Consider the following 18,567-nt stretch of genomic DNA (forward strand, 5'->3'; position numbering starts at 1 on the left):
TGCTGGCAGTCCAATTTACACCTTTGCAATATTGCAATGACAGCTGGGCGGACGCGCATTTTTCAAGTGGGCGGCGCTGCCTAACCAGCCGGTTAGGTAAAAAGGCCTGGGGAGGACACCGGAAGAAAATGACATTGCCTGTTTTAGTTGTTACCAGCTCTGAGAAAGGCATCATAAAATGTTGCTTAGGTTCTCATGAAAGTCTGTATAATGTATGCATATATCATTGTTTAATACTGTATGTTAATTGAAGATACTAACGCAACATTTCCATGTGCACCATAAAACCAGTCTGTAAAACCTAATCTCACCTACCGGTTCCAACTGTGGTGTACACAGAAGTCAAAGAGATATTTATTTATTTATTATATATATATATATATATATATATATATATATATATATATATATATATATATATATATATATATATATATATATATATATATAAAAAGATAGATAGATAGATAGATAGATAGATAGATAGATAAATAGATAGATAGATTTTTTTTTTGCATGATTGCTATGACTTAATTCACCAATGTCCAATATTTCTCTGATGGTACAATATATTTACAGCCTTAATTTTTCTGCAGTTGTAGATTTAAAACCCACATCTACTATCAATTAGTAACTTCTGCTATAAAGAGAGGGTTGGAGAGATCAAGTTATACCAGCCCACAATCAGAACTGGGCCATTGAAATGTATTTGATCTTGATCTGCTGCTAATGTATTTTAGTCAGTCCCAGTGGCAGATAGAACAATGACATTTATGCCATGTTTAAATAACTTCCTTTTTAGATATATATTGCACCCCATGATAACACACTCAAAATGAATTGCTTGGCAGGGCTAGTATTGAAAACAAGTTTTTTGAATGAATATACAGCATCTTATAAAGAAAGTTGAAATAGAACATCATTCAAAAAGGGACATACAGAGCATTTGGAAGGTTTTAGTCATTATTTATATTACAAATAGAAGTACCTACATTTAAAACATTTCCTTGCCAAAACCTGCACATATAAAAAGGAAGGGAAATATTGCTACAATATGCTGCATTCTTAATTCACAGAACTTAAATATGTATTTGTCATAAAAACCAGTTTGTTGCAAAAGCTTACAGGAAAATTACAGTTACAATACACCAGTTTAATACACAATACACTAGTTTAGTGGACAATTTCTCTTTACAAAATAATTCTGTACCAAAACAAACACAAAATAATGGAATAATATACACTCAACATAAACCTACACAGCAATGTTATTGGCTAGAGCAGTAACAGGATATTAGTCAGCTAAAAAGCAGAATTAACACTCATGCTTAAATTAAAATGGGTAATAAATAAGAGGGAAAACAAGTACAAGGCAGGATGTTATTCTATCAGAATATTTTCTTTTACCCCATCAATAAGTTATTTTCAATTTTTCAACCATTCAGTTTTAGCTGCTTGCTCATCAATTGGTTGATTGATTCAGTTCAGCATCCTCATGCTTTTCATTTTTGTAACTGCTGGGATTCAAAAGGATTCTCCTCCTGAAACAAACAGTCATTAAACAATACAACTAATTATTCCATTCATACAGTAAACAGTTAAAACAATTATGAATTCAAATACACACATTCAAAATGGTCCCGTCAACTTATAACCAAATTCAGATAGGAATGTATCCGTAAGATGATATAACATAAAAGGGATGGAAATAAGACTCCAAATGCATAGAAGTTTCACACATTCCAGGTTTTAAATAAGAGCCAGTGTATAGGTAAGCGTATTTCCATCCCTGCATAAGTTGTTACTCAGAACTTCTGCTACTAAATGTTTAAAAAAAAAAAAAAGTGGCTCCAGTAGTTTGTCTAGTAGTAGTAGTAAAAATACACTTAGCAATACATCTGTGTATCCAATTACATTTTAAATTAATGTTGTTGTTGCACGGTTTACTGTACTGTGTGGTCCAGTGGTTAAAGAAACGGGCTTGTAACCAGGAAGTCCCCGGATCAAATCCCACCTCAGCCACTGACTCATTGTGTGACCCTGAGCAAGTCACTTAACCTCCTTGTGCTCCGTCTTTCGGGTGAGACGTAGTAGTAAGTGACTCTGCAGCTGATGCATAGTTCACACACCCTAGTCTCTGTAAGTCGCCTTGGATAAAGGCATCTGCTAAATAAACAAATAGTAATAATAAAGTATGCACTGAAGCCATCAATGTGTTCAGGATTTCAACTAACCTTCATTGTTTCAGCAGCTGGGTCGTCATCTGGATTTAGTTCAGCATCCTCAGCTGCATCATTCTGCTCTCCGTCGTCCTGCTGCTGGCTTTCCTCTGTGATTTCAAAAGGATCCTCGCCCTGAACAACACGCCACAGCAAATCAAATCTGCAGCTAGGTTTGCAATGTATCTTTTTTTTTTTTTTACAGCAAATAGAACATGCATGTGATTTATCAGTGGTCGGGCTGGTTTAAAAGACAATTGAAATGGTTTCCTCTCCCCAATCCAAAATCATTAGTACCTTTGTCTTCAGTCTCCAACCCAACTGATTAAACTTTACTTTTTTAGAGCTTCAATTGACCCCCCCCCCCCCCCCCCCCCAAACAAAAAACACCCCACAATTAAAGAATAATAAAAAACATGCACTTCCTTACCTTAACAAATTTTTCATAACGAGCCTTCACTATTGGGTTATTCAGGATGCTGGTGGCCGTTAGAACACTCTCCCTCCTCAATTGCTCTTTATAGCCCTAACAAAAGATTGGGGGACCATAACATGATTTACATAGGTATCTGCCCAAAACCTAATGACAAAATAAACAACTACTGGTACAAACAGCTACACACCACTTTGCTCTTCAGATGTTCTTTAGATGTTAAGTGTTGCTTCACAGAGAAGATAACTGCAGGAACATATGTATGGCAAGCACTGCAATGAATTATGTCTACTTTCCTCATATAATCTTCTTCAGTAACTCCTAGAAGGTAAAAAAAAAAAAAAAAACAACCTGAGGTACTCAAACTTTCCATTGCGAGATAATAAACCTGTATAATGAAATCAGAAATTATCTGAAGTGACATTCAATCTAAAGCCAGACTTGATCCCAAACTCAGGATGTAATTGACTATGCACAAGACCTGGTTCATTTTACCATTGCTTAAAATGATAAAAGACTGATAATTACCAGTGTGTGACAAAACAGTGCATCTTCCCCACTCTATAGGAGTAATGCAGTTCCACATATTTAATTCAATTGCTACTTCTCATATGAACGATGCCCCATACCTTCCATTGCTTCTTTTAACTCTTCCTCTCGAGTTAGCTCCGGGTGACAGTTGCGTGTTTTGCGAAATACAGTCTTCCTAAATTTGTTGACCATAGATTCCTACAGTGGGAGATCACTTCATTTAATGCGCAAATCTGGTTTATAAACAAGTTGGGACAGATCATATTTGTCAGTCTGAACCAATAATCCTTCACATCTGGATTGCTAAAACATGCTTTTTTTATTTTATTTTTTTATAACCAAGCTCATGGTTATGCTCACGGTAATTTCCAATGCTTTCCCCATGGTTATACAGTTTACGTGTTTAACATAGTTTACCATACTGCTCTGGGCTTTACAATGCTTACCTATGCTTTAACTTTGCTATGATTTTACTATAGTATACTTTTATAAGGGAAACACATCATAACTATGAAACAAGCCATGCAAATGGTACGTACATGTAAGAAACGAATGACGTCTTCTTCAAAGTTGGCTTGCTTCTGAATGTAGTCTAGAGTCTCCTGGTGAGAAGAGCTTTCAAAGTGATCTTCAATATCCTTCTCTTCAAATGTTCGGAACTTACAGAAAGAACATGTGTATGCCAGTCTGTGATGGAAACACTTGGTTAATTTCACATATAACTCATGGTTCTAATGACATAGCCTTAATCTTTTAACACTAGATCTCCATTACTGAAACGGAATGATCAACTTGTGCAATAACTTTCGAACGCTACTTTCAAACAAGAAGGTGGGGCACAGCGACTTCATACCTGTAACCGTCACCGTATTTCTCATTGTTTTTCTCCCTCCTGCGTCTTTGTTTCTCTCTTCTGGCTTCTAGTTTCCTTTGCTCGTCCTCATCAGTTTTATTAACACTTGTCCCTTGTAACAAAACAAATAATAATTTACTTTATTAAATTGTGGAACGCTGTTTTGAAAGCATTTCAGAAAATGTATATTCTGAACAGTTTACGCAAATACATCCAAAAAAAAAAGGAATATTAAAATCGGCAAGATTGACAATATATACTAAAATGTGTGTTTATCTTAGTCAGTGTATATGTATGGAGGAGTGTGTTTGTGTATATAGTTTGCAATAGACCAGAAACTTCACTCGTTACAATTAATTGCAACCGCACAAAATGCATTAAATGCTGGTGCTTACCTGTTTCACCAGTATCCTTTGTAAGTTGATCACCTTCTGCTTGAAAGCCAGCCTATAATTAATAAATGTAAGGTAACAGAACGGAATTAAACGAAATAAAAGCATTTTGATTTGTTGAAAACAAAAAACCCTATGCGTCCTAAGAACTTAATTTATAATGGGAAAATGTGTATTGAAAAATATTTAACTCTTTCAGCAAAAAATGTTACAAATTTTGGTTAACAAAAATAATTTTTACTAGAAAACAACCCTACTATAATCCAACAGTTGCAGTATATTTCATTGAAAGAATACATGGAGATATTTACAGCTGTTCCCAAGACTGGAACTGGTTAACTGGGCTGTTGTTTTTCCTACAGTAGACTGCCTAGCAGCCTGCTGTTCCGAGGTAGTTACATCACCTAGATCTAGACCTAAAGCTACATTTGAAGGGCATGAGGGGGATTTTCTTCAGTTAAAATATAAAATAACAGCCAATGAAAGAAATGTTACCTCAGCAGGGTTCATCACAACTGTTAAAAGACAAAAAAGCAATAAAATGGTCATTACTGGAATGTTTCTGCCAAAAGTTTTTAGATTCTAGTTCTTGCAGAGCACATTCTTATCTATCAACTACTACTAGCTGTTAGTGTCAATTCCAGGTTGTGTTGCATACTATATAGCTTGTATAATAAACTATGACAATGAATATTGTACAAATGTTCAAATGCTTAACAGTTCTGTACATTGTAGGAGACAAATATCTTACCGGGTTTATTTATTAATGCCGGTTTGGTAACTTTTTGCTTCTTGATGAACATATTGGGTCTGCTGGGCGGCATCATCTTCCTTTTTACTCCCCTCATAGCCGTCTGGTTCTGATAGTCTATTATTATTCCAGGTCTAGACTTCCCAAAGAAGCCCACTGGCTGCAAATATGGAACATTTCATTAGCATGTCAATATTCGACAGTCACAGGCAAACTACAGCTATGGCCAAAAGTTTTGCATCACCTAAAAATAGGATGAAGATTTTAGGATAAAAAAATATTAATTATATATATATATATATATATATATATATATATATATATATATATATATATATATATATATATATATTATATTATATTATATTATATTATATTATATATATATATATATTATATATAAAAGAGACACACACACGCACCAGAAGCCATAATAGTAGTACAGTATTTCATGTTATATTGTGAAATGTCAAATTGTCCGTTATAAGTGGTATGCAATTCAATATATTAACATAACATTATTCAGCAGGTTTCATTCGACTTTATGAAGCTAAATTAGTTAATTCTATAGGGTGATGCAAAACCTTTGGCCATAGTAGTGGCCATCTCCACATTTTGTTTCCTTTCCTTAAAAAGGAAGCCAATTTTTGTTTTGTGTAATTATACATACAACAATGATGCAAGTTATTTCATGCAGCAGCAATTCAATGTTAGTAGATCTGAATACTTTACCTGCAACAACTCTATATGATACTCATGTTTTATGAGGATGTTTATTTTCCCAATATCTTCTTAAGGTTAAAATAACCTTAAAAGATATCATAAAACGGCTAGAGGGCAGAATTGCCTGGCTAACGTAAAAATGAGTGACCTACATTAGGTCTGGTTAAAAAAATTATTAAAATTCACACAACACGGACAACGTAAATAAGTTACAAACATGAGAAAAATGAATCTAAACAAATAAAAGCTTACCTACTCAGAAACTTCATAATTCTAAATCACAGATGGAGGCTCTACAAACTTACTTGGAGAATACTATTAGACGGTAGTCAATATTTGCTGTACACAACATGATACTTTTGAAGTTCTCACTTTTTACAGTGCAAGTCTATCCTCTAGTCATTGAATTACAGGAACTCAATGAAGCCAATATTCTTTTGACATTATTCACTGTTGCAACAATATATATTTTTTCCCATACCAACCAGACATTTCTTTCAGTGTGGCACTACTACTTGGCTCAAGGCATATTCATACTTGTCAGTTAACTGCTTGCCATATGTTTTGCCAATCGCTTAACTACTTTGTCTACACCGATTTAAATGATTGAACATTGAGTTCTATTGTTAGTGCCCAGGTAGCTTTAGTGGAGAAAACAATGAAACCATTACCTACTTAAAACCCTTAAAAATGATCAACTGAACATCCCGAAACACACATGACTGATGAATGATTTCCTTTGCAAAGAATCACCAACATTTACATGTGAAAATATGTGCAGTCGATGCATATCGTAGGAAGGATGATTCAGACAAGCAAAATGATACGTCGATTCTGATGCCAATAAACATTACAGGGGGTTAATGCACAGCACGTTTGCCATCTTACAGGTGTTCAAATCTTAATGTAGTACATCTTGTAGCCCAAATACCCTCACTGCCTAAATCTAACCGGTTTCCATCCAAGTGCAAAACCTGACATTCATCATCTTTAAATCCCTACCAAATTTTACAAAGCTCAACAGAAACCAGCAACGACAATATGGCTTCAGACAGTGGGCCCTTAGCTAAGCAAAAGCTCAAACATGATTTGAAGAGAGAAAAAGGTGAAGTACCCATGAAATCACAATGGAAAACAGAGATTTACTGTTAATCACATGATAACTTAGTGGTTCTTTAAAAGTCAACCAAGGTGAATGTATTAATCCAAATGGAAGGCAGGCACTCCATGAAACCACAGGTGACCAAAATCAATCTATAATAGCTTAATATACAACATTATCAGCTGATGGTTACAGATATTCAGGTACCTTGTAATTTGGTTGAAAAGTAAAGCTTGTCGAGGTTTGAGGACGGGATTCTTGTGTTTAGGGCGAGCCGAGCAAATGCAAGTTTGCTAGAGAACCTAATCTGCCATTGACTATGGCAGTTTAGAAACCTCCACAAACCACACACTATTTAGTGATCTGTCTATGGTGCTGACATCCAAGTACTAGATTCCTGTCTGCTGTACTTTCTGACCGAGACTCCCTCCCCCAATTCATTTATCCATCTGTGATTGGCCTTGTGCAACCAACTGTTGTAATAACTGCCATAGAAAATGTACTATCAGCAGCATATAAACATATATCTTAATCTGTACAATAAAATCAACCTTTGGTCGAGATGTAAATGGTTTACATTTCAAATACCAATATGCTTTGTTTTGAGAAAATGCCAGAAGCCTATAGGTTAAAGATTGATGTGATATTGCAGGAAAATTTGAAAGCTAACATCCTGCTGCAGATTAGACTTCTGCTGCTCACCAAGCATTTTCTAATTCTACATTGAGGACCACAGATTTCAAAGCCGACAAAGGGAAACCTGTTCACAAGGACCATAGCCAGGGAGGGCCGTCGAAATTCTTTCGCTGGTCCTTATAGAGATGGTATTTGCTTTATTATTATTTTTTGTGCCAATATCAAAGGGATTCTGAAAGGGTAAGAGTTAATAGAATCTCAAAAGATTCTGTACTTACTCCTCTGCCTCTGCCTCTGACGGCTGTTGGTCCTCCCAGATCATGGCTTCTACCTCCAAATTTGTTTTGAGGGTAAGCAGGCATTCCTCTCCCCCGAGAGCCTACGGGTGCAGGCTTCATATGGGGTGAAGAAAATCTGCCGTAGGAAGAGTAACCATCTCTTCCCTCATTATCCATAAAACCAGACCTTAAATTCGACCGTGGGTAAGATGGCTTCCAGTTAGACTCGTCATTATCGAACTGGTCATATCCGCCACCAAAACTACCTCCAAAGCCAGATCTGTACAGATCTGGGCCACCCTGAGCAGACCCGGAGTCGTAAGACTCATAAGGTCCAAACCTGGAAAAATTGCAGAGTGAGGAAACAGGTGAAGTTTCGGATACCAATTTGTCACAAAAAAACAATTACAACTTCACACAATACCCACCCAAAGGGATAATAACTAGTTATCCTCTTTTGGTAAGCAAACGTGTGCAGCTCTTGAACAGGACTGGGCAAAAAACAAATCAACTAATGGAGTTTTCCTGCGTTTAACATCCTATATACAGTGCCTATAGAAAGTCTCCACCCCCTTTAACTTTTTTCACATTTTGTTGTGTCAGTGCCTCAGAGTTTCATGCATTTAAATAAGGATTTTTTTTTCCACTTATCTACACACCATACTCCACACTGTTAAGGGGAAAATAGTTTTTGAGAAAAAAATTATATATTAAATACAAAACTGAAAGATCATAATTTGATAAGTCTCTACCCCCCTGAGTTAATACTTGGTGGAAGCACCTTTGGCAGCAATTACAGCTGTGAGTCTGTTGGGATAGGTCTCTACCAACTCCTGTCCAACCACTCTCTGCTTGACCCTCTCCAATCTGGCTTCCGCTCTGCCCACTCCACTGAAACCGCCCTCCTGTCTGTCACCAACTCACTTAAGTGTGCCCGAGCTGCCTCTCTCTCTCCTCTGTCCTAATTCTCCTCGACCTCTCTGCTGCCTTTGACACTGTTGATCACTCTATTCTACTATCATCTCTTGCTGACCTGGGGATCTCTGGCACTGCTCTGGCCTGGTTCTCCTACATCTCCAACCGCACTTACCAGGTAACCTGGCGTGGAACAACCTCCACACCTCACCCTCTCTTAACTGGAGTCCCCCAAGGGTCAGTCTTGGGTCCTCTCCTGTTCTCTCTCTACACCCGCTCCCTGGGCCCCCTCATCGCATCCTATGGTTTCTCATACCATTTCTATGCTGATGATGCTCAGATTTTCCTCTCCTTCCCCACCTCTGACTCCACCATCTCCTCCCGTATCTCTACCTGTCTGTCTGCTATTTCCTCCTGGATGCACTCGCATCACCTCAAACTCAACCTCTCTAAATCTGACCTCCTTTTCTTTCCCTCCTCCTCCCCTCCTCTGATCTCTCTATCTCTGTTCCTCTGGAATCTACCACACTCTCTCCCTCTTTCTCAGCTAAGAACCTTGGAGTCACCCTGGACCCCTGCCTCTCTTATTCCCAGCACATCTCCACTCTGGCACGCACTTGCCGATTCTTCCTGAGCAACATCCGAAGAATCCGACCCTTCCTCACCAACTATGCTACCCAGCTCCTGGTCCAGGCCCTGGTACTCTCCCGCCTAGACTACTGCAACTCCCTCCTGGCTGGCCTCCCTGCGTCCGCCACCCGTCCGCTCCAGCTCATCCAGAACTCTGCTGCCCGCCTGGTGTTCTCTCTGCCTCGCTTCGCCCAGGCTACTCCACTACTCCGCTCGCTCCACTGGCTCCCGATCACCGCTCGCATCCAGTTCAAGACTCTTGTACTAGCCTACAGATGCCTTGACCAGACTGCACCCAGCTACCTCCAGACCCTCATCTCTCCCTACACCCCCACTCGACCTCTCCGCTCCGCCTGCACTAGAAGACTAGCTCTACCTCCGCTACACTCCCCTGCCTCCAGTGCCCGCTCCTTCTCCACCCTTGCTCCGCAGTGGTGGAATGACCTTCCTACAGATGTCAGGACTGCCCAGTCCCTGACCACATTCCGGCGCCTCCTTAAGACTCACCTCTTCAAAGAGCACCTGTAGAACTCCTCTGTTTGTATCCTGGGACACTATCACCCTTCATGTAAATGTGCTTTATTTTGCTCTTATCTGCCCCTTTTTTACTGCATTTAATCCTGTACTTCAGAATACTGTAATCTGCCAAGTGTTTAACCTGCAGTACTTTCTATTTAATCATATCCTGATGTAACTATCACTATTTAATCATACCCTGATGTAACTATCACTATTATCTGCTGTATTATTGAATTGTGGTTTGTCACACTTATACTGTGCTTGAACAAAAGTCATTGTATTTCTTGCTCTTATTGTATTACCTGTATTGTAACACTTGAAATGTATTTGCTTACGATTGTAAGTCGCCCTGGATAAGGGCATCTGCTAAGAAATAAATAATAATAATAATAATAATAATAATAATAATAATAATAATAACTTTGCACACCTAGATTTGGCAATATTTGACCATTCTTCTTTACAAAACTGTTCAAGCTCTGTCAAGCTCCTTGGGGAGCATTGATGGACAGCAATCTTCAAGTCATGCCACAAATTTGACTGGATTTAGGTCAGGGCTCTGACTGGGCCACTCGAGGGCATTTACCTTTTTGTTCCTTAACCACTCCAGTGTAGCTTTGGCTGTGTGCTTTGGGTCGTTGTGATGCTGAAAGGTGAACTTCCGTCCCAGTTTCAGCTTTCTTGAAGAGGGCAGCAGGTTTTCTTGTATTTCTCTGTACTTTGCTCCATTCATTTTCCCTTCTATCCTGACAAGTGCCCCAGTCCCTGCCGATGAGAAACATCCCCATAACATGATGCTGCCACCACCATGCTTCACAGTAGGGATGGTGTTCTTTGGTTGATGCACTGTGTTGAGTTTGCGCCAAACATAATGCTTTGCATTTAGGCTAAAAAGTTCCATTTTAGTTTCGTAAGACCACAAAACTTTTTGCCACATGGCTACAGAATCTCCCGAGTGTTTTTTGCATACTTCAAATGGGATTCAAGGTGGGCTTTCTTGAGTAATGGGTTCATTCTTGCCACCCTACCATACAGGCCAGATTTGTGGAGTGGTTGGGATATTGTTGTCACATGCACAATTGGCCATAAAAGCCTGTAGCTCTTGCAAAGTTGCCATTGGCCTCTTGGTAGCCTCTCTGATCAGTCTCCTTCTTGCTCGGTCATCCAGTTAGGAGGGACAGTCTGATCTAGGCGGGGTCTTGGTGATGCCATACACCTTCCACGTCTTAATCGTCTTGACCGTGCTCCAAGGGATATTCAAGGCCTTTGATATTTTTTATTCCCATCCCCTGAATTGTGCCTTTCAGCAACTTTGTCCCGGAGTTCTTTTGAAAGCGCCTTGGTGCTCATGGTTGAGTCTTTGCTTTGAAATGCACTACCCAGCAGAGGGAACCTACAGGAACTGCTGAATTTATCCTGAAATCATGTGACTCACTACAATTTAAAACAGGTGGAGGCCACTTAACTTGGTGTGTGATTTTGAAGGCGATTGGTTACACCTGAGCTAATTTAGGATTGCTATTACAAAGGGGGGTGGACACTTATCCAACCAAGCTATTTCAGTTTTTATTTTGAATTAATTTTCTACAAATTTCTAGGATATTTTTTTCACTTGGAAGTTGTGGGGTAGGATGTGTAGATAAATGAAAAAAAAAGCTATTTTAATCCCAGGCTATAAGGCAACAAAAGGTAAAAATTGTAGACTGGTGTAAAAAGGTGTAGACTTTCTATAGGCACTGTAATTTATAATATATATATATATATATATATATATATATATATATATATATATATATATATATATATTACAGCAAAAAAAGAACAGGTACCAACAACCAAACAATTCAGAATTCAACACAATTGCCAAAACATGCTAAAAATGTTTTTTTTTTGTTTTTTTTCAAAAACAGCCCAGTCCTTATTCAAAATGGTTTTGTATAAAATCCTTTAAAACATTTTCAAAGAAAAAAGTGAAAAAACAAAGACCACCACACAAGATTACTAACAGCTTTTCAAAAGAAGTGTTTTTCATCATACTGGTCAATATCTGAAAATCGTCAAAGTATGTTTGCAATATATCAGAAAACTAAAGGCTCAAAGTCAACGGAACTATTTTTGCATCAGCAAAATGTACCTGTCTTATTAAATATTTTTGCGGTAAATTAAATAAAAACACAAACATTTAAATATCTTGTAACATCTGTCGTAAGAGTTTGGTAGTTTTCATGTACGCTTAGTGTAACTAAAGTACCTTCGTTGCCTAAACAAACTAGATACTTCAAAGCTGTTAGCACATAAAGTATAAAGACTCCCATGAAACATGGAATGTACAAAGAACAAAGAAAAACTAAAGACATAAAGCTTACATACATCAAGTAAATGTACAGTCCTCTCATTACACCCCCAAGCATAGGACAGGTACCAAACTGGCGCTATGGTGAGGTTCATTAAAATCCAATAAACCACAAAGCTGCATGCTAGCCATGTCAACATTTATTTTTTTAGTACAAAATGACTCCTGTGAGTTCTGTACAGTAAACATGAAGAATAGCATGTCAAAGATTTGAATTGGTTATAAATGTCTTGCATGTGAAGGGATGCTTTTATTTATTTTTTGCACGTTTGCTCAACTAGGTGCATAGATTGGCAGATACCAAGAATGACTATATAACAGGGAAAATACCATTGGTTTCACAATAAATATCTGCTGCAATGCGAGGAAGGCAGTATAACAAGGGCAGACTGTACATTGACAATCATTCTATTTATTTTAGCAGTTGTCTGTGTTACAAGCTCACTCTGTACACAAAGTATAGAAACTGTTACCCCACCCCTCCACCCCCTCACTCAAGGTTAAACATGAAGTAGCAGGGTTCCGAAAAATAGTATTATACGTCCCCATGTGTTGCTACAACTGTTTAAATACTATACCTGACATTTTTCATTTCATTGTTAACATCCTGACAACTTTTTACACTTATAACATTGAAGTCAAAGCTCTTTTCACTCTGGCTTTTCTGTTCCGTACCACATCATGGATCGTTATTGCTGTGTTACCTGTTTGACAATGTGGACAATAATCCTTACACTATCGGTACACTAAAGCGGGCATTTTGAAAACAGCTTTGAAAGAGACTTTAAAGTAAGTGTAAAAATGTTTCAGGACGTTAATGAAAAGAATAAATAACGCCTGTAATTTAACAGTTGTAGTAACACCTGGGGACATGTAATTTTTGGAACCGCGCTACTTACTCTTGAATGTGTTCAGTTAAACACACTATTACCACAGAATTCTAAATAGTGTTACTTCTGGTTCCGCATTTGGAAGCTTGTAGTTAAGACACCCTGTTTATTTTATTTTAGACAAAATGATATGTATATTCCATGTCCAAATGTATTCTAAAAGTTTAACCCAAAAACAATTACCCCAAATGCCATACATAATTGCCCCTACCTCTCAGAATAATCAGCTTCATAGGAGTCAAATGATCGTGGGTTTGGAACATCAAATCTTCCATGAGAATAGCCATGATTCATATCTGAAGATAACGAAATATTTAAACAACAAGATGAACTCAAAATACTTTTAAACAAGAAGGGACAAACACTGCCTAACAAGCCAGTGGGTTTTGCATAAATGTGTGAACGATGAAAGTACATGATATTTCTCACCTGGATTCAGCATTTCCTCTTCAGAATATCTGTAAAATACATGATTTACATAAGTGTATTTAAAACAGGATGCAGAACCTGTTCTAGTTTCATGAAAATGTAATTTAAACACCCAACCCTTCTAGCTTACATAACAAAAAATATTAAGGACGTTAAAAGCCAATCTAACAGATTCTAACTTTTGAAAGCGGCAGTATTGAAAGACAGCTGTCTAAATTGCACAAATATGATCCCCTTACCTTTCAATGTTCCCCCCTTTAAACAATCTTGGACCGCCAAACCTTTCATAGGACTTTCCACGTATCATCTCTAAAGACAAAGATTGTGAAGTTTAACTTGTATCTTATTTAAAGCATAATATATATCTCACTTAACATGCGTTTTTTCCCTCCCTTCCACAATCCATAATAAAAAAACACAGTATCTCTATTTAAAATATGCTAAAACAGTAAGTTTTTTTTTCTCCAATCGATATCCCTTATAAAAGCCTATCACTGTATTTTTGCAGTTTTACTAGGCTTTTCCCATGGTTATGCTATGCATTAACAATGATGTAGCCTATACAATACCTACTTGGTACGAAAATAAAAGAGGGGGAGGGGATCGATAATTTATTGTACAAAGAAAATCGCCATCTACGATGCTTTACACAAATTAAATGTACAATATTATATGCACATTTTCATAAAGATATTTTCAGAAATGTATAGATATTACTAATATGCACACACACACACACACACACACACACACATATATATATATATATATATATATATATATACACACACATTCTCAACGGTACCCAAATGTTGCTCAAAAAGTGGTATTGAAATGTCATCTCAATGTTGTCATCCACGTTTATGAAATATTGGGTTAATTTATTTCAAATTATGTGTCTGATGCATCTTCTGTTTATTAAAGAGAAGAGCGCCCAAGCGAAACAAATTAATCGTGGACAGTTAACAATGCAAAATGTTTGCACTCTATATTCTGAGGCCTAGGACTGCAAACCAGAGCAGAAATCAACAATGCGATCACACAAAATCTATTGCGCTTTGTACAAAAGCTGAGTCACTAAGCACAATAGGAATGCTCAACTACGTAGCTCAAGAAGATTTTTTGATAACAATAATAATAATAATAATTAAAAAAAATAAGCATTTTTTTTACCTGCAGCGTTCGTGATAACCTAATCAGTCGTACTTTATTCGTGTGTTACAAACAAACCTTCCCGACAGCAACGCCTGCCACTGAAAGAAATGAGACCGAGATTACACCACACAACAACAGAACGGTAGGCGTGTCCACTTGTGCCATTAGTAGTTTTGTTTCTTTGTACATGAAGAATTCAGGTAGAAGCGAGTAGAGAAGCACATTGGTGCCTCCATTTGTTTTATTACTTGGAAAATGCTTTGACGGGGAGATCATTCTGATGGTCTGAGTTTGGTCTTTGTAAAAATAAAAGCATCACAAATGTGTATTACATATGTAGGGAATGCGGATACAGTACAAAAGGTCCCCCAGTTTTACTTGTTTTTTTTTAAAAAACAGATTAGGCCTAATGCTTACCTATTATGGGTTTCAAAGTGTGAATCTAATATCGACTTCAGCGGCAGGCTGGACTATCTCTATAAAAAGGAAACTCCCCAACCACAGATTAAACAGACAAGCAAAGTTAAAACAAAACCAAGGGGCAAGATACAAAAAAAATAATAAAATAAAAAAATAATAAGTGTGTTAATATGTACAATTATAAATGAGTAAGGTAAATTACTGTTTTTCTTCCACAAGGTGTATATTGTATTATTATTATTATTATTATTATTATTATTATTATTATTATTATTGAGGAAATGTATGCATTCACCAAAGCAGATATTTTATATTACTATTAATATTGGGAAATATGGTAATCAAAAGTTGTCATTAATATATTGTATATTTTAACTTATAATATTCAATATAATAAAACATCTGACACTTTGGAAATGTTAATAAATGTAAGATTGTAAAACAAAGGCCATGATAATTCCAAAGTAGTTACTACATGTACATACAGTATTTGGAAAATATGCCTGAACACTTGTCGAGGTTAAAGTATTTCTTTCTCTGTACAATAAAAACACTTTCCTTAATATGGTATTATTTTTTTTTTAAGTTACCAGTATCATTAAACTGTAATGACATGAGCTTGTAAGTGTTACAACAAAAAGCCATAGCTATATTAGGGTGTCTACTTTACAAACCCCTCTCTAACAGCATGTGGCAATGTGTTAAAGTACTCTTCTTCCACAATAAAGTGATCTCGTTTCAGGCACACACAGTTTCCAAGTTCAGGAGGAAGCTCAGATAATTGGTTTCCAGCAATCTCTAGCTGTCGAAGATGAGTCAGTTTTTCAATGTTAGGTGGTATATGAGTCAATAGGTTATGTGAAAGAATAAGGACTCGAAGTTTGGTGCACTTGAAAAGCTCTTGAGGTAATTTCGTGATACTGTTGTTGCCAAAACCAAGGTATTGCAGCTCCTCAAGTTCTTCAATTTCAGCAGGGATCTCTTTAATGCAGTTGAATCCAAGCTCGAGGTGAAACAATTTTGATAATTTGAACAGATGTGGTGGAAGTTCATTAATCTTGTTCTTGTTGAGGTAAAGCATTTCAACAGATGCTACCTTTGCAATGTACAATGGGATGTCAACAATTGAATTGTAGTGGAGTTTGAGTATTCTCAGTTTACAAAAATGCTGAAAACTGGCAATTTCTTCAATAGTCTTCAAATTGTTATCTTTCAAATCTAGCTCAGTAAGATGGCTTAAACTGAAGATTGCACTTGGAATCCTTTCCAAATTACAGGAAATTAACTTTAAGGTTGCAAGAACATAAAATTTCTTCACACTGTTCAAAGACAGCAACTTGGTACCCTGATTGTTAATGGTGAGATGCAAAAGGTGTTGAGCAATATCAGTAGTAATCGTCAAAGGTACTTTAATTACATTGGTCTTTAGATGAAGTAGCTGAAGACGTTCTAGATCGCGCATAGATTGCAACACACAAGTTTTACTGTCCGTTTGCAAATCACCTTCTAAGTGCAGTTCTTTGAGGTTACTGAGATTGTACATCCATTGGGGTATTTCTTCAATTTTTGAAAACTTGACTCTCATGATGAGTAAGTTGACTTTTAAAAACACAAGAGCTTTGTTTTCCACTTTAATAGTACAGTTGTATAGCCACAATTCGTTTAGTGACTTTAGTTGTGAGATGCCTTGACCAATGGAAATGTCATTTATAAGTTCTAATTTCAATACTTCCAGCTGAACCATTTCATAAGTAGAATTTGGAATTCCAGGCAGCATGAAAAGATGCAACTCTTTTTTTTGGTCTGTGTTGGTAACTATGCGCATTTCAAGTTTCTCAGTTGACCATTCATAATTCAAGTTCAACTGACGCAGTTTGTTTTCACTGACATCTGACAGAAAAACAGCAAATTTCCTTGCATACAGTTTATCATACTGATCTATTAAATGAAGTAGGAAAGCAAAATCTTTTGTGACATCTGGAATATCATTAATTCCTGTCTCATCACGCACCTTTTCAAATGAGTAATCCTTAAGTTTATAGAAATAGATCCAGTACAATGTGTAAATACAAGTACACATGTATAGGCAAATTACTGCTATGTACACATAAGATAACATTGTGTACATTCTCCTTAATGCGTGAATACAAAAAAACTCACGAAATCCTGTCACTTGGACATCATCTATGCAATGTACAATATACAGGATATTGGGACTCAATTCCCAGACATAAGTTGTTATTATAAAACTCTGAAACAAACGCAGCATTGTCTGTCTCGTATACATCTTGTAGAGAATATCACCTTTTTCAGTGTAAAGTCGAAACTTTTTAACTTTCTCAAATAAAGCTTTTGCTTGTTCACATTCCAGTTTGTCAAGCATTCTAGCTGTTGGATTCCCAAACACACCATCATTTTTTTGTACATTTGATTCAATGTTCTCTGCCGCTATTGACGCCCTCTCTCTAGGTAATGAAGAGGTGAAAGCACTGGCTGATCTCAGAATAGAAGATGAATAAACAGCACTCTCAGACCTTGAACTGCCCTCTTCCTTTTTTTGGATATCTTCATACACAGTAGAGAGTGATTTGGTGGTCCATGGTGAATCTAAACATTTACCAAGTATATTTATGAAGTGTTCAATTTTTGAACTAGTTCCAGGAAATTTAAACCAGAAATGACTACTTACTAGAAATATAAGTGTGTGGATTAAGATTATGTATGCAAAATACTTTGAGTACCAAAGAATGGCACTGTCATAACACCACTGGTCTATTAAATCATACTGCTGACGATCCATTCGATTTATAGATGCATCCTGTAGGTTCCTTGAACTGTTCCATGTCATAGTTGTTGCATTGAAACCCTCTGGCACTGGTATGCATATTATTTCAGATGACCACATCTAGAAAAGATAAAGAAATTAGCAATTTTTGCATACTATCTAAATTACATGTAACAGCGAAACAATTAACATACCGTATATGTGTGTGTGTGTGTGTATATATATATATAGATATATAGATATTTATGTGAAATGCTTTTGATGAAATAGATCATACTAAATATGACTCCCCTTATAATTTATAACATGACAGAACATAAATGATGAGTTTATGGGGGGTTTAAAGTGAGACTAACAGCAACATTTGTAACCAAAATAACAGATCTGTTTACCTGTAGAGTTCCTGCAAAAGCTGATATCATGATCATAAATATGATAAGATACTCTGCAAACACATCCCACCATGGCTTTAGAATTCTGAAGGGATTGTCTTCTCCATGACTTCTAATTTCACCAATACCAATCATATCTAGAAATGAATAAACATTAGTTT

General features: G+C 36.8%; 2 protein-coding genes across 2 annotated transcripts; both read right to left on the reverse strand.

Moving 5' to 3' along the window:
- Positions 1–940: 940 nt before the first annotated feature.
- Positions 941–14,977, reverse strand: LOC117417064 (DBIRD complex subunit ZNF326-like). The gene is made up of 15 exons (XM_034028757.3): positions 14,828–14,977; positions 13,894–13,963; positions 13,655–13,683; positions 13,437–13,521; positions 7,919–8,258; positions 5,180–5,339; positions 4,924–4,943; positions 4,432–4,483; positions 4,037–4,148; positions 3,723–3,870; positions 3,282–3,381; positions 2,843–2,973; positions 2,650–2,745; positions 2,235–2,354; positions 941–1,541 (listed from the first exon to the last, which is right to left on the reverse strand). The coding sequence occupies exons 2-15, from the start codon at positions 13,959–13,961 to the stop codon at positions 1,503–1,505; spliced, it is 1,500 nt and encodes a 499-aa protein (XP_033884648.1). The 5' UTR covers positions 13,962–13,963; positions 14,828–14,977; the 3' UTR covers positions 941–1,502.
- A 514-nt stretch (positions 14,978–15,491) lies between these two features.
- Positions 15,492–18,541, reverse strand: LOC117417198 (volume-regulated anion channel subunit LRRC8D-like). Its single transcript, XM_034029179.2, has 2 exons — positions 18,407–18,541; positions 15,492–18,134 (listed from the first exon to the last, which is right to left on the reverse strand). The coding sequence occupies exons 1-2, from the start codon at positions 18,539–18,541 to the stop codon at positions 15,891–15,893; spliced, it is 2,379 nt and encodes a 792-aa protein (XP_033885070.1). The 3' UTR covers positions 15,492–15,890.
- Positions 18,542–18,567: the final 26 nt, after the last annotated feature.

The sequence above is a fragment of the Acipenser ruthenus genome, chromosome 12, assembly GCF_902713425.1.
Source record: "Acipenser ruthenus chromosome 12, fAciRut3.2 maternal haplotype, whole genome shotgun sequence".
NCBI lineage: Eukaryota > Metazoa > Chordata > Actinopteri > Acipenseriformes > Acipenseridae > Acipenser > Acipenser ruthenus.